Here is a 13,868-nt window from a genome sequence, read left to right on the forward strand (position 1 = left end):
GAACAGCTCAATTGTACAATATTTTATTTTTAAAATAATTTTATATTTTTATCATAAAGTTATTTTTATAATAAAAATTATATACGTGTATAAAATTTGCACATTTCTGAGTCCTGGATAAATACCTAAAAATAATTTCTTGTATGTTTTTCTTTGAATATGTGACCTCTCCGCTTGCAAATGCATACAGACTTTTAGTTTTGATTTACAGAGTTGAGTATACACATCTATTAGTCTAAATATAAACCTTAGGTGTAAGAAGATTATGGATTAAGTGTGTTTGAGTATGAATTTGTAGCTATTTTCAGAATAATCAATATTGGAACAAGACAAATCATTTTAATAAGGTGTCTTTCTTTTTGAGACAGAGTCTCGCTCTGTTGCCTAGGCTGGAGTGCAGTGGCATGATCTCAGCCCACTGCAACCTCTGCCACCTGGGATCAAGGGATTCTGCTGCCTCAGCCTCCCGAATAGCTGGGATTACAGGCATGCACCACCACATCTGGCTAATTTTGTATCTTTAGTAGAGATCGGGATTCTCCATGTTGGTCAGGCTGGTCTTGAACTCCCGACCTCAGGTGTTCCACCCTGAGGCCTCCCAAAGTGCTGGGATTACAGGCATGAGCCACCGCGCCTGGCCTTGTTACCACCTTTTACTTATACCTTTGAGTAAGGTGGACTAGGTTAAAGTAAGTGGAATAATGTGACTTGATTGAATGCACAATATTTAAACTGTTAAAAATGCTGAATTAAGAAATTAAGTTCAGACATAATCTAAAATTTTTAACATGTACTGCTTTTTATTCATAAAAGTACAATTAGTAAAATATACTAATTTATTTTTAATTTTAACTAAAACTAAAAATATTTGTCTCTCATTACAATGCAGAATATTACTCTGAACACCTACCTCACACATCACTCAATACCGTAAGTGAATTACAAAGAACCTCTTTACTTAGATTTTCATCATGCATCTCACATTTTAATGTCCTTACTCTTTCATAGAAGAGGTAATAAATGCTCACCTAATAAAAAATAATCTCTCATATCTTTTGGTCACATGCTTTCATATATGAATACAATAGGAATAAAGAAACAGCATGGGCCAGGCGCAGTGGCTAATACCTGTAATCCCAGCATTGTGGGAGGTAGAGCTGGGTGGATCACCTAAGGTAATGAGTTCAAGACCAGCCTGGCCACATGGCAAAACTCTGGCTCTACTAAAAATACAAAACTTAGCCGGGCATGGTGGTGTGCCCCTGTATTCCCAGATACTCGGGGATCTGAGGCAAGAGAATCACTTGAACCCTGGAGATGCAGGTTGCAGTGAGCTGAGATCACGCCACTGCACTCCAGTCTGGGCAGCGACAGAGCAAGACTCCATCTCAAAAAAAAAAAAAAAAAAAAAAAAGGAAAAGAAACTAATTTCTTTAGCATGAAGTAATTTGAGAGTTAATTACATTAACATGAAGTAATTTGAGTTAATTACAACATTATTTGTATGAAGCAATTTGAGAATTTGCCACATTTACTTTTCAAAAAAACCTGTAATCTTTCCAAAAAAAAAAGTATACTTGTAACTCTCCAAAAAATCTTCTATTCTTTTAAAGTTATAAACAAATAATTTTTCTACCAAGTTTAGTTTTGTATTGTATTCTAAACTCAGAACTCTGATTCAGTGTAAAGTCTGAAGTGTCAGTGCCTTATATATTTCTAATGTAAATTCTCTGATATTTACAGACTTAACATACAATTAAATATTTTTTTCTTTTTACTACAACTGCAAAAATATATTTTAATCTGAACTCTCTGGAGTTTTCTAACCTGTAGTTTTTGAATAAATGTTTTTTTCCGAATTTATTATATTTGCAGGGTTTTTCTTCTATATAAATTTTCTGACGTTGAATGAAGTTTGAGCAATTGCTTCAGGGTTTGCCTCTAATACAAAATGAATACAACAAGATCTGTGTTACAAGTAAAGTTACCACAACTTTGTTTATATTTGTAATGTTTGTCTTCAAAATAAATCCTCTTCAGCGCTTTAAAAGCTTACATTTTCTCAAGACTCTTTTGACAGTAATTGCACTTTTAATGCTATTAAGTATAAATTCTCTGATGTTGAGTAAGATGTGAGCAGATATTAATCATTTTAACTTTTTTTATATTTGTGCATTTATTTTCAAGTATAAAGGCTTTTGTGTGCAATAAGGGATGAGCATTGTGTAAGTTTTGCCACACTGTTCACACTTGTAGAAGTTTTCTCCAGTGTGAATTACCTAACCTGCAAGCAAGTGTGATAACCATTTAAAGGCTCTGTCGCATTATTCATATTTCTGTGATTTCTCACCAGCACACTTTCTTTTATGTTTGGAAATGTTTGCGATGTTGTCACAAGCATTGTTACAACTTTCAGGTTTGTAGAGTTTCTCTCCAGTATGAATCATGTTATGTCTGTTAAGAATAGAGGAGTTGTTAAAGGCTTTGCCACATTCTTCACACTTGTAGGGTTTCTCTCCAGTATGAATTATCTTATGTGTAGTAAGGTGAGAAGACTGGTTAAAGGCTTTGCCACATTCTTCACATTTGTAGGGTTTCTCTCCAGTATGAATTACCTTATGTTTAGAAAGAGTTGAGGACTGATTAAAAGCTTTGCCACATTCTTCACATTTGTAGGGTTTCTCTCCAGTATGAATTCTCTTATGTGTAGTAAGTTGTGACGATAGGTTAAAAGCTTTGCCACATTCTTCACATTTGTAGGGCTTCTCTCCAGAATGAATTCTCTTATGTGTAGTAAGGTGTGAGGATCGGCCAAAGGCTTTGCCACATACTTCACATTTGTAGAATTTCTCTCCAGCATGAATTCTCTTATGGGTAGTAAGGGTTGAGGATTGTTTAAAAGCTTTGCCACATTCTTCACACTTGTAGGGTTTCTCTCCAGAATGAATTCTCTTATGTGTAGTAAGGTGTGAGAACCGGCTAAAGGCCTTGCCACATTCTTCACATTTGTAGAATTTCTCTCCAGTATGAATTATCTTATGTGTAGTAAGGGTTGAGGACTGAGTAAAAGCTTTGCCACATTCTTCACATTTGTAGGGTTTCTCTCCAGCATGAATTATCTTATGTGCAGTAAGGGTTGAGGACTGGCTAAAAGCTTTGCCACATTCCTCACATCTGTAGGGTTTCTCTCCAGTATGAATTCTCTTATGTGTAGTAAGGTTTGCAGACTGGTTAAAAGCTTTGCCACATTCCTCACATTTGTAGGGTTTCTTTCCAGTGTGAATTATCTTATGTGTAGTAAGGTGTGAGAGCCGGTTAAAGGCTTTTCCACACTCTTCGCATTTGTAGGGTTTCTTTCCAGTATGAATTCTTTTATATGTAGAAAGGTTTGAGGCCTCATTGTAGGCTTTCCCAAATTCTTTACATTTGTAGGGTTTCTCTCCAGTATGAATTCTTTCCTCTTGAGCTAAGTGTGAAAGCACACAAAATGACTTTTCACATTCTTTACATTTGAAGGCTTTCTTTCCAGTATGTTTTATCTTATGTCTGTCAGAATTTGAAAATTTATGAAAGACTTTCACGTATTTGTCACATTGAAATATTTTGTTCTGGGCAGTTGTCAAACACTGGCTAAGTCCATTGTAACATTCTTCGCGCACCTTACACTCATCCATGCTTTTACAATATTTTCTTAGCTGTAAATTTTCATGTCCACATTTTTTATATCTTCTCAGTATGACTTTTTGGAAATAATTTTTTATGCCCTGCTTTGGCCAAAGGTGTTGGGCAAAATAAGGACATACAACTGAAAGAAATAAAAACAATAAATTACTTATGAGACTCAGATGAATATACTTTACAAATCTAACCTATAAAATGATAGACTACATTACAAGATGGCACAGCCAAATATTACATGCTGTAACATTTTCACAGCCATATAAAGTAACAAAAACATACAGACCAAATTACATTTGTGAAAAATTAAAGTAAGTTAAGTGTGTGCAGTGCCCCAGGTGAGTCCAATGCAAAGAGGCACATAGAAGAAAGTGAAGTCTGTTACATTTACCCAACACAGATCTTCCTGCTTCCCTATATAATATAGTGACTTTAGAAATAAACTGCCAACTCCTGGTTTCATTTTTAAAAGACAAATAAAATAATGGCTTATACATCTTTATTTCTCAATGGCAGGTGCTTTTACAGACACTGGTTCCTGTCTCTCACTGCATAAAAGTTCTGAAAGAAATAGTGGTATTCTTTCAAATGACAGTTTGAGTGTGCTGAGATAAAAGGTAAGGTACCAAAACAGATATACAGACAAATAGAACAGAACAGAGCCCTCAGAAATAACAACACATCTGATCTTTGACAAACCTGACAAAAACAAGAAATGGGGAAAGGATTCCCTATTTAATAAATGTTGCTGCGAAAACTGGATAGCCATATGTAGAAAGCTGAAACTGGATCCCTTCCTTACACCTTATATAAAAATTAATTCAGGCCAGGCGCGGTGGCTCAAGCCTGTAATCCCAGCACTTTGGGAGGCCGAGACGGGCGGATCATGAGGTCAGGAGATCGAGACCATCCTGGCTAACACGGCAAAACTCCGTCTCTACTAAAAAATACAAAAAACTAGCCGGGCGTGGTGGCGGGCGCCTGTAGTCCCAGCTACTTGGGAGGCTGAGGCAGGAGAATGGCGTGAACCCAGGAGGTGGAGCTTGCAGTGAGCTGAGATGCGGCCACTGGACTCCAGCCTGGGCGACAGAGCAAGACTCTGTCTCAAAAAAAAAAAAAAAAAAAAAAAATTAATTCAAGATAGATTAAAGACTTAAATGTTAGACCTAAAACCATAAAAACCCTAGAAGAAAACCTAGGCAATACCACTCAGGACATAGGTATGGGCAAGGACTTCATGACTAAAACACCAAAAGTAATGGCAACAAAAGCCAGAATAGACAAATGGGATCTAATTAAACTAAAGAGCTTCTGCATAGCAAAAGAAACTACCATCAGAGTAACAGGCAACCTACAGAATGGGAGAAAATCTTTGCAATCTACCCATCTGACAAAGGGCTAATACCCAGAATCTACAAAGAACTTAAACAAATTTACAAGAAAAAAACAATCCCATCAAAAAGTGAGCAAAGAATGTGAACAGACACTTCTCAAAAGAAGACATTTATGCAGCCAACAGACACATGGAAAAATGCTCATCATCACTGATCATTAGAGAAATGCAAATCAAAACCACAATGAGATACGATCTCAGGCCAGTTAAAATGGTGATCATTAAAAAGTCAGGAGACAACAGGTGCTGGAGAAGATGTGGATAAATACGAATGCTTTTACACTGTTGGTGGGAGTATAAATTAGTTCAACCATTGTGGAAGACAGTGTGGCAATTCCTCAAGGATCTACAACTAGAAATACCATTTGACCCAGCCATCCCATTACTGGGTATATACACAAAGGATTATAAATCATGCTACTATAAGGACACAAGCACACATATGTTTATTGCGGCACTATTCACAATAGCAAAGACTTGGAACCAATCCAAATGTCCATCAATGATAGAATGGATTAAGAAAATGTGGCACATATACACCACGGAATACTATGCACTCATGAAAAAGAATGAGTTCATGTCATTTGCAGGCACATGGATGAAGCTGGAAACCAGCATTCTCAGTAAATTATCACAAGGACAGAAAACCAAACACCACACGTTCTCACTCATAGGTGGGAACTGAGCAATGAGAATACCTGGACACAGGGTGGGGAACATCACACACTGGGGCATGGTGTGGAGTGGGGGCTGGGTGAGGGATAGCATTAACCACCATGGCACATGTATATCTATGTAACATAACTGCATGTTGTGCACATGTACCCTAGAACTTAAAATATAATAAAAATAAATAAATAAATAAGAAAGGTAAGTTTTACAGCAGCAGAAAGACTGTGGTATTACAGACAGGAAACAATTATAGCAAGTGATTATTGGTTATTAAGAAGAAACATGAATAGGCTGAGCGTGGTGGCTCACACCTGTAATCCTTGCACTCTGGGAGGCCAAGGCGCGTAGATCAACTGAGGTCAGGAGTTTGAGACTAAGCCTGGGCAACATGGTGAAATCATCTCTACTAAAAATACAAAAGTAGCTGAGCATGGGGTCACATGCCTGTAATCCCAGCTAAGTGGGAGGCTGAGACCAGAGAATCACTTGAACCCAGGAGGTGGAGGCTGCAGTGAGCTGAGACCATGCCATTGCACTGTAGCCCAGGTGACAGGAGCAAAACTGTTTCAAAAAAAAAAAAAAAAGAAGAAGAAACAACACGAATAAACTCCTTTGACTAAAAGTAAACACAAAATTTTAGACAAGGCACATCCTAAGAACATGTTTGAGAGACTCCCAGAATCTCTAGCCAAGATAATTGTTTTCAGACTATGTCAGAAAAAAAAGCATTTTTTTTTTTTTTTTTTTGAGACGGAGTCTCGCTCTGCCGCCCAGGCTGGAGTGCAATGGCCGGATCTCAGCTCACTGCAAGCTCCACCTCCCGGGTTCACGCCATTCTCCTGCCTCAGCCTCCCGAGTAGCTGGGACTACAGGCGCCCGCCACCGCACCCGGCTAGTTTTTTGTATTTTTTAGTAGAGACGGGGTTTCACCGGGTTAGCCGGGATGGTCTCGATCTCCTGACCTCGTGATCCGCCCGCCTCGGCCTCCCAAAGTGCTGGGATTACAGGCTTGAGCCACCGCGCCCGGCAAAAAAAGCATTTTAAAGACTGTGACAGGTAGCTTTTTAAAATGTCCAAATCTCAAAGATTACAATGTATACAAAACAGAGCAATATGATTTCATCAAAAATATTGTGTAAACTCCAGAAAGAAACCATAAAAAAGATGTACACATTAATTTTAAACACTAATAAATTGAATAATATCCAATGAGTGAAACTGGGATACAGTCAGTCCACTGTAGAAAATCACAAAAATGAGAATAAAAACAAAAATATCAAAATATTTTTTAAAATTTGGAGGTAAAAAATAGAAAAATAAAAAACAACTGGAAAATCCTAAAAGAAAAATGATGTAGAAATGAAGTTCAACAAACAAATTAGGATACACACAAAGATATTTATAACAAATACATGTTAAGCACATTTTCAAAAATCACAGACAAGAAGAAAGTCTTCGGAGCTGCAAGATGAAAGTAATGTGTCATTTACAAACATAGTCTTATGATATAACCAGTGAATTATCAACAAAAATTTTGCAGGCCAGAAAGAAACTGTGTGACACAAAGTCCTGAAAAACAAAAAAGACAAAAAAACAACAAAAAACTGCCATGAAGTGAGAATAATACCATCAACAAATCTGTCCTGCCAAATAAAAAGGAAAAACCTTCCAAAACAACCAAAATCTGAAAAAGTGTATTAGCACTGCATATGCCCTGCATATAAAAGATGGTGAGCGCAGCTCCTTAACCTGAAAGTAAAAGGATTCAAAAAACAAAAAAACAAAAAACAAAAAAACACACACACACAAATAAAAATACATTATTTTCTGGGAAAGATATGCACAAAAATAGAATATTGTGGCATTATCATAATGGTGCAGAAAACATTTTAAATTATTCTCTAAATTTTGAAAAATAAAAGCACAGAAATTATAAACATCTGTTAACAAATATACAATGCAAAAACATAATTAGCAACATCAATGACAAATTTCAGGGCAGATGTAATAAGGAAGAATTTTTTATTCAACTGAAGTTGATTTTGTACCAAATTAAAAATATACTGTTGTTTCTTATAGAGGTTTTATGGAAGCCCCAAGGTACCACAAAAAAAAAATCTGTACAAATATACAAAAGTGAATTAGAAATAAGTAAAAGCATATCAATACAAAAATCAAAAGACACAAAGACAGAGAGAAAATGAGAAACAAAGATGCAAGAATCAAATAAAGTAATTAAAAACATAACAGCAAGGTCTCTATCAGACAATTACTTAAATATATATATCAAATTAACTTTCAAATCAAGAGACACACTTTCAATAAATAGATTTATTTAAATTTTTAAAAGCCAAGATCCAACTTTTTTTTCTACAAAAGTCAGTAGAGATCTAATGATAAAAAACACTAAAAGGGGCAAGATGGAAGAATGCAATTCATACACATATTAATCAAATGAGAGCGGAAGAAATCAACATAATATTATGCAAGCTACATCTTACATCAAAAACTGTCATATTTTATAAAATGTACTTGAAGTCAAAACTCCAAGGAGACAAAAAAGGACATTAAAACTTACAGATTTAGGCTGGGCACGGTGGCTCATGCTGGTAATCCCAGCTCTCTGGGAGGCCGAGGTAGGATCAAGTGATCCTCCTGATCACTTGAGATCAGGAGTTCGAGACTGGCCTGGCTAACATGGCGAAACCCTGTCTCTACTAAAAATAGAAAAATTAGCCAGGCATGGTGGCAGCCACCTGTAATCCTAGCTATTCAGGAGGCTGAGGCAGGAGAATTGCTTGAACCCAGGAGGCAGAGGTTGCAGTGAGCCGAGATCGCACCACCACACTCCAGCCTGGGACGCAGAGTGAGACTCTGTCTCAAAACAACAACAACAACAACAACAACAACAACAACGACTTTAGATTTACTCACTGGGAACCTATGAAAAATGTGTATATATATCTGTGTGGGGGTGTGTGTGTGCATCTCACATTAGGGCTCCAAACATATATAGCAAATATTGACAGAACAACAGAGACACATAGACAGCAACGTAATTATAGTAGGGTATTTCAACACTGCACTTTCTGCAATAAAAATTAAATGAGAATATTAGTAAGGGAATAGAGGGCTTCCAGGCAGTATAAGACAATTTCTAACAGAGGTATAGAAAACACTCAACACCAGGATACACATGGTTCTCAACAGCTAATACAACATTTTCCTTGATAGACCACCTCTTATGCCAAAAAAAGAAAAGTCTCACCAAATGTTTTAAAACTGAAATCTTATAAATTACTTTCTATCACCAAAATGAAATGAGTATACAACAATAAGAGGAAAAAAAACCTGAAAAATTAACAAATATACAGAAATTAACACACTCTTAAACATGCTCTTGTGAAAGGTTGAAAAAGGTAATATTGTAAAGATGTCCATCCTGCTCAATACAATCTACAGATTTAATGCAATGTTTTTCAAATTTCTCACTGCATTTTTGAAGAAATAGAAACAGCAATCCTTCGAGTATACAGAATCTCTACAGACAATAAAGTACCCAAAAATATTAAAAACAAAACAAAACAATGTTGGAGGCATTACAGTTCCTGATTTCAAAACACATCACAAAGCTACAGAATTAAAACAATTTGGTATGAGTATAAAGCTGAAAAAGTAGACTAATAAAATAGAATGCAGCACGTATATAAACTCTCACATATATGGTCACATGAAGAGTCACTTGCATACCCACAATTATTTTAGCATTGTTACTAAAAGTCAATAGGTAAAAGCAAGGCAAATTTCGGTCACCAAATCGTTCAGCAGATATAATTTGAAATATAAAAATACCAAAATATTACTCAGTTTGAAAAAAAGCAGGAAATATTCTAACAACTATAAAAGTAACTCTTGATGACTTTATGCAAAATAAAATGAGCCAGCCACAGACAGAGATTTTATGAGATATATAAAGCAGTTACACTCTTAGAAACAGAAAAAAGAATGGTATTTGAAAAGTGCCAGGAAATGGGAAAAATTGGTAGTTGTTTAATGGTTATTGTACAATTTCTAGAAGTCTTTTATAAAACAATGTAAATATACTTCACATGCCTGAAATGTACAGTACAGTGTTTTTGAGTCAGGGTCAAAAAACACCTCAGGTGATCCACCTGCCTTGGCCTCCCAAAGTGCAGGGATTACAGGTGTGAGCCACCATGCCCGGCTGAAAGAATATTATTAAAGTGCCATATTATCTACAATGATCTCTAGATTCAATAAATTCCCTATCAAAATTCCAGTATTTTTTTTACAGTAATAGAAAATACAATTCTCGGCCAGGCGTGGTGGCTCATGCCTGTAATCCTAGCACTTTGGGAGGCCGAGGCAGGCGGATCATGAAGTCTAGGAGTTCAAGACCAGCCAGGCCAATATGGTGACACCCCGTCTCTACTAAAAATACAAAAATTAGCCAGGTGTGATGGCTCGCACCTGTAGTCCCAGCTACTTGGGAGGCTGAGGCAGAAGAATTGCTTGAACCCGGGAGGCAGAGGTTGCAGTGAGCCGAGATGGTGCCACTGCACTCCAGCCTGGGTGACAGAGCGAGACTCCGTCTCAAACAACAACAAAAAGAAAATACAATTTTCACACAGAACTACAGTAAACTTTGAATAGCCAAAGCAATCTTGAAAAAAAAAAAAGAACAAAGCACAAGAACATCATACTTTATAATTTCAAACTATACTTCAAGACTATAAGAAGAAGACAGAATGCAATGTGCAGAAAAATTAGCAATAAAAAGACAACGGAACAGAAACCACTACTCTCACACACTTAGGACATGATGTAAAAAGAGAACTTAAAAAACAGTTTAACACAGAGTTTCTCAAAATTTTGCAGATTATCTGTGTGTTTTCAAAAACAACGAAGAAGCAGTCAGATTTTGCAGTCTCTTATATGCCACGAAGAGGACTGTCTTGGCTGTCACTGTAAACTTGAAGGAAGGTCACCAAAGGGAAAGTAAAATCTTTAGTGATTTTACAAAGAAGAGACAGAAGATGCTTCTTTGTGAGAGCAAAATAAAAAAAAATTCAGGCTTCCTAGAAACTATTTCCTTTGGAACACAGATTTCAAATCATTTTAAGGACTTTTCTTTTTTCTGCTTTGGACCTCTCATCTGTGTTGTCTGTTGTATTCACTTTCACTCTCACCTACCTGGGGGTTCAGCTCCCATCTCATGTCTCTTCACATTCCAAGGTTCTTTTCCTTGTTCCAGACAGGTGATCAGGTCTGGCTTAGAGACAGCAATACCTGTTTTATTAAATATAGCATGAATCGTGCTCATATTCTCCAATTATCAATTTGGTAATGGGTTCAGTAAAAATGATGTAACAGAATATTCTAGTAAATTAATTCCAAAATACTCATTTACAACAAAAAATTTAAAATATTTAGGAAATATTTTAATTTTGTAAGTTCTTAATTTTACTACCTGGTACTACTAAATCAAAAATTGGTAGTGGCAATTACATTTTAAGATGTGGGCAACAGTTATGTTATGCCACTAAATTTCCAAAATTAACACTAATCTAGAGCGAAAAGACACAGATCAGCTCAGGAGTGTGGAAAGTTCAGGTCAAAATGAAACATCTTGAAATTCCTTTCTACATAGACGAAGCTTGAAGTTTAAAAACAAACAAACAAAACAGAGATCTGAAAGCATAAATTACCAAAAACCATTCTACAAAAAAGGAGAAATAAAACTTATAGGGTATATTAGGAATTGTGTACTGAAGTTATCCTCACCCAGGAAGACCAGGTTTCTGTAGTTCTCTAACATCACATCCCTATATAAATTCTGCTGTGCAGTGTCCAGGCATTGCCACTCCTCCAGAGAGAATTCTATGGCCACATCCCTAAATGTCAACACTCCCTGAAAAACATACAAACACACACACACATATTTACCAGGTGGCCAGGAACAGAATTTTTAATTTGACTCAAGGCAAAACAAGGGTAAAGAGAACTGGTTCTTACTTATAGGAGTGACTGAAAATATTTAATAAATAACTTTCAACACAGAAATATTCTCTAATGTATTCTCTAACTCTGAGAAAAGAGAGTAGTATAAGATCCACAACATCAATGTATAGATGATACTTTTCTGGATGATGAAATATAAAATTGAGGGCATTAACACTAACATGTACATTTTTGAATGCTATATTTACATCATACAGAATAAGTTGTGTACATTTTTCAGATGGAAAAGACATATTCAGTTAGAAAACACTACTCAAATATTAATGTGTATGATAAACTGGAGCTCTTGTTAATGCAGATTATTTTTTCAGAAAATCTGGGCTTGGCGTGGTGGCTCACACCTGTAATCCCAGCACTTTGGGAGGCTAAGGTGGACGGATCATGAGGTCAGGAGATCGAGACTATCCTGGCTAACACAGTGAAACCCTGTCTCTACTAAAAATACAAAAAATTAGCCGGGCGTGGCGGCGGGCGCCTGTAGTCCCAGCTACTCAGGAGGCTGAGGCAGGAGAATGGCGTGAACCCCAGAGGTGGAGTTTGCAGTGAGCTGAAATCGTGCCGCTGCACTCCAGCCTGGATGACAGAGCAAGACTCTGTCTCAAAAAAAAAAGAAAATCTGGAATAAAATCTGAGTTTCTGAATCTCTAACAAGCTCACCAGTAATGCCCATGTTTTTAGTCCAAGGAAACTATTTTGTCAAACATCCAGTAAGTGGAAGAGCTTGTATGTTTTTCAGTTTTTCTGGCCTATAAACAAAGATGAGAGCTTTCATTTTCCAAAGACAGATAAATGGAAAGAAAACCTAAGAAAGGTCAGCTACCAGATTAAATGTGATTGTTCATGCACATCTGCTGAATAAAGATATATAATAATTAAGAGAAAAATAATTAACTCTATAGAAAAAAATATGTCACAGAGCTCATTAACCAAGTGAGTGACTTAGCATCAACTGCATGAAGACAAATTTTTATGGTGTGCTGATGCACAGAGAAGGACACGGCATCACTGCTATGGTATCTCCCAGCCAAAAGTAAATTATAGCCTGAATTTAATCATAAAGAAACATTGGTTTTATGCAAAGTTCCAGATACCACTATCTCCCATGTTCTGTACATTTTAATGGTGATTTTCAGTAGTCTTTGTTTCACACCCTAAAGAGTAAGTATCTCCTAATAATTTTTTTTTCAAAACTGTCTGGGTAATAAATGCCATCCTGTTTAAATAAGCATTTTCTAAATCCTGTTCTGCATACAGCTAATGGAGAACAGAGATGGAACCTCAACATTACATGCTCTCCATCTTTACTAAGGACCCCAGCTTCTCCCCAATAGGAATACTGAGTATCCACACCTTTCCATGTTCCANTATGGTTAAGAATCTCCCCTTGAAATTTCTTTGGTTTTACTTGGCTGGTACTCGTGCTAGACCCATACTTTTCTTCTTTCTTAGATATATTTTTTTGTTTTATAATTTATGAAGTATACATTATGTCATGGATTATAAGAATAATTTTTATGAAGTTTAGTAGTGTACACAAAACGATCTTTAGATGTAATCCCACAATTAGTGTATTAAGTTATATTTTATTTAGTTAGAAGATTCCATTTGTTTCTTTTACTTGGAGAACCCCATATAAGCTCACTTTTACTTACTTATTGTTCCTCTCCATTTTTAAAATTGTCATAAGTTAATTTATTTATTTACTGAGCAAATTTGTTCAGATAAGTACTAGGGAGGGTTCCATAAGTCAAGAGGATGTTTTTGTGTATAAATGCAGCAAGCAAATACGGCAGTGCTTGCTGTGTAGCAGATGCTTCGTGATAAGCCGTATTTCTTCTGCAGTTAGTTTGTAACTTTAAGTCAGAATGGAAAATATCAATGGAGAAGAAATTACATTGATTCCTCATGTTGAGAGGACATTTTTATTTCCAGGATGCAAAGCTCACTCTTGCTGAATTTAAAGACATATTCTGCTTCTTTATTTTTTAATTATCTTCAGTTTTGTTTGTCTTACGTTCATTTCAAGGATGTATGCATCACAGCTTTTCTCCTTTTTCTGTGTTACAGCTACAGTTTTCTCACT

General features: G+C 36.2%; 1 protein-coding gene across 3 annotated transcripts in view; it reads right to left on the reverse strand.

Annotated features, from left to right (window-relative positions):
• Window positions 1-1,841: 1,841 nt before the first annotated feature.
• LOC112612062 (zinc finger protein 492) overlaps window positions 1,842-13,868 on the reverse strand; it is a 446,617-nt gene continuing 434,590 nt past the window's right edge. Inside the window, exons 2-5 of one of the 3 annotated variants that reach the window (XM_025366126.1) lie at window positions 11,549-11,675; window positions 10,958-11,053; window positions 3,440-3,805; window positions 1,842-3,355 (exon numbers count right to left, since the gene is read on the reverse strand). In XM_025366126.1, the coding sequence (XP_025221911.1) occupies window positions 2,325-3,355; window positions 3,440-3,805; window positions 10,958-11,053; window positions 11,549-11,675 (1,620 nt within the window). In that variant the 3' untranslated portion in view covers window positions 1,842-2,324. Of the gene's footprint in view, window positions 3,806-10,957; window positions 11,054-11,548; window positions 11,676-13,868 lie in introns of all 3 variants that reach the window. The other 2 variants (XM_025366127.1, XM_025366125.1) reach the window with 2 other exon arrangements.

This window comes from Theropithecus gelada, chromosome 19 (assembly GCF_003255815.1).
Source record: "Theropithecus gelada isolate Dixy chromosome 19, Tgel_1.0, whole genome shotgun sequence".
NCBI lineage: Eukaryota > Metazoa > Chordata > Mammalia > Primates > Cercopithecidae > Theropithecus > Theropithecus gelada.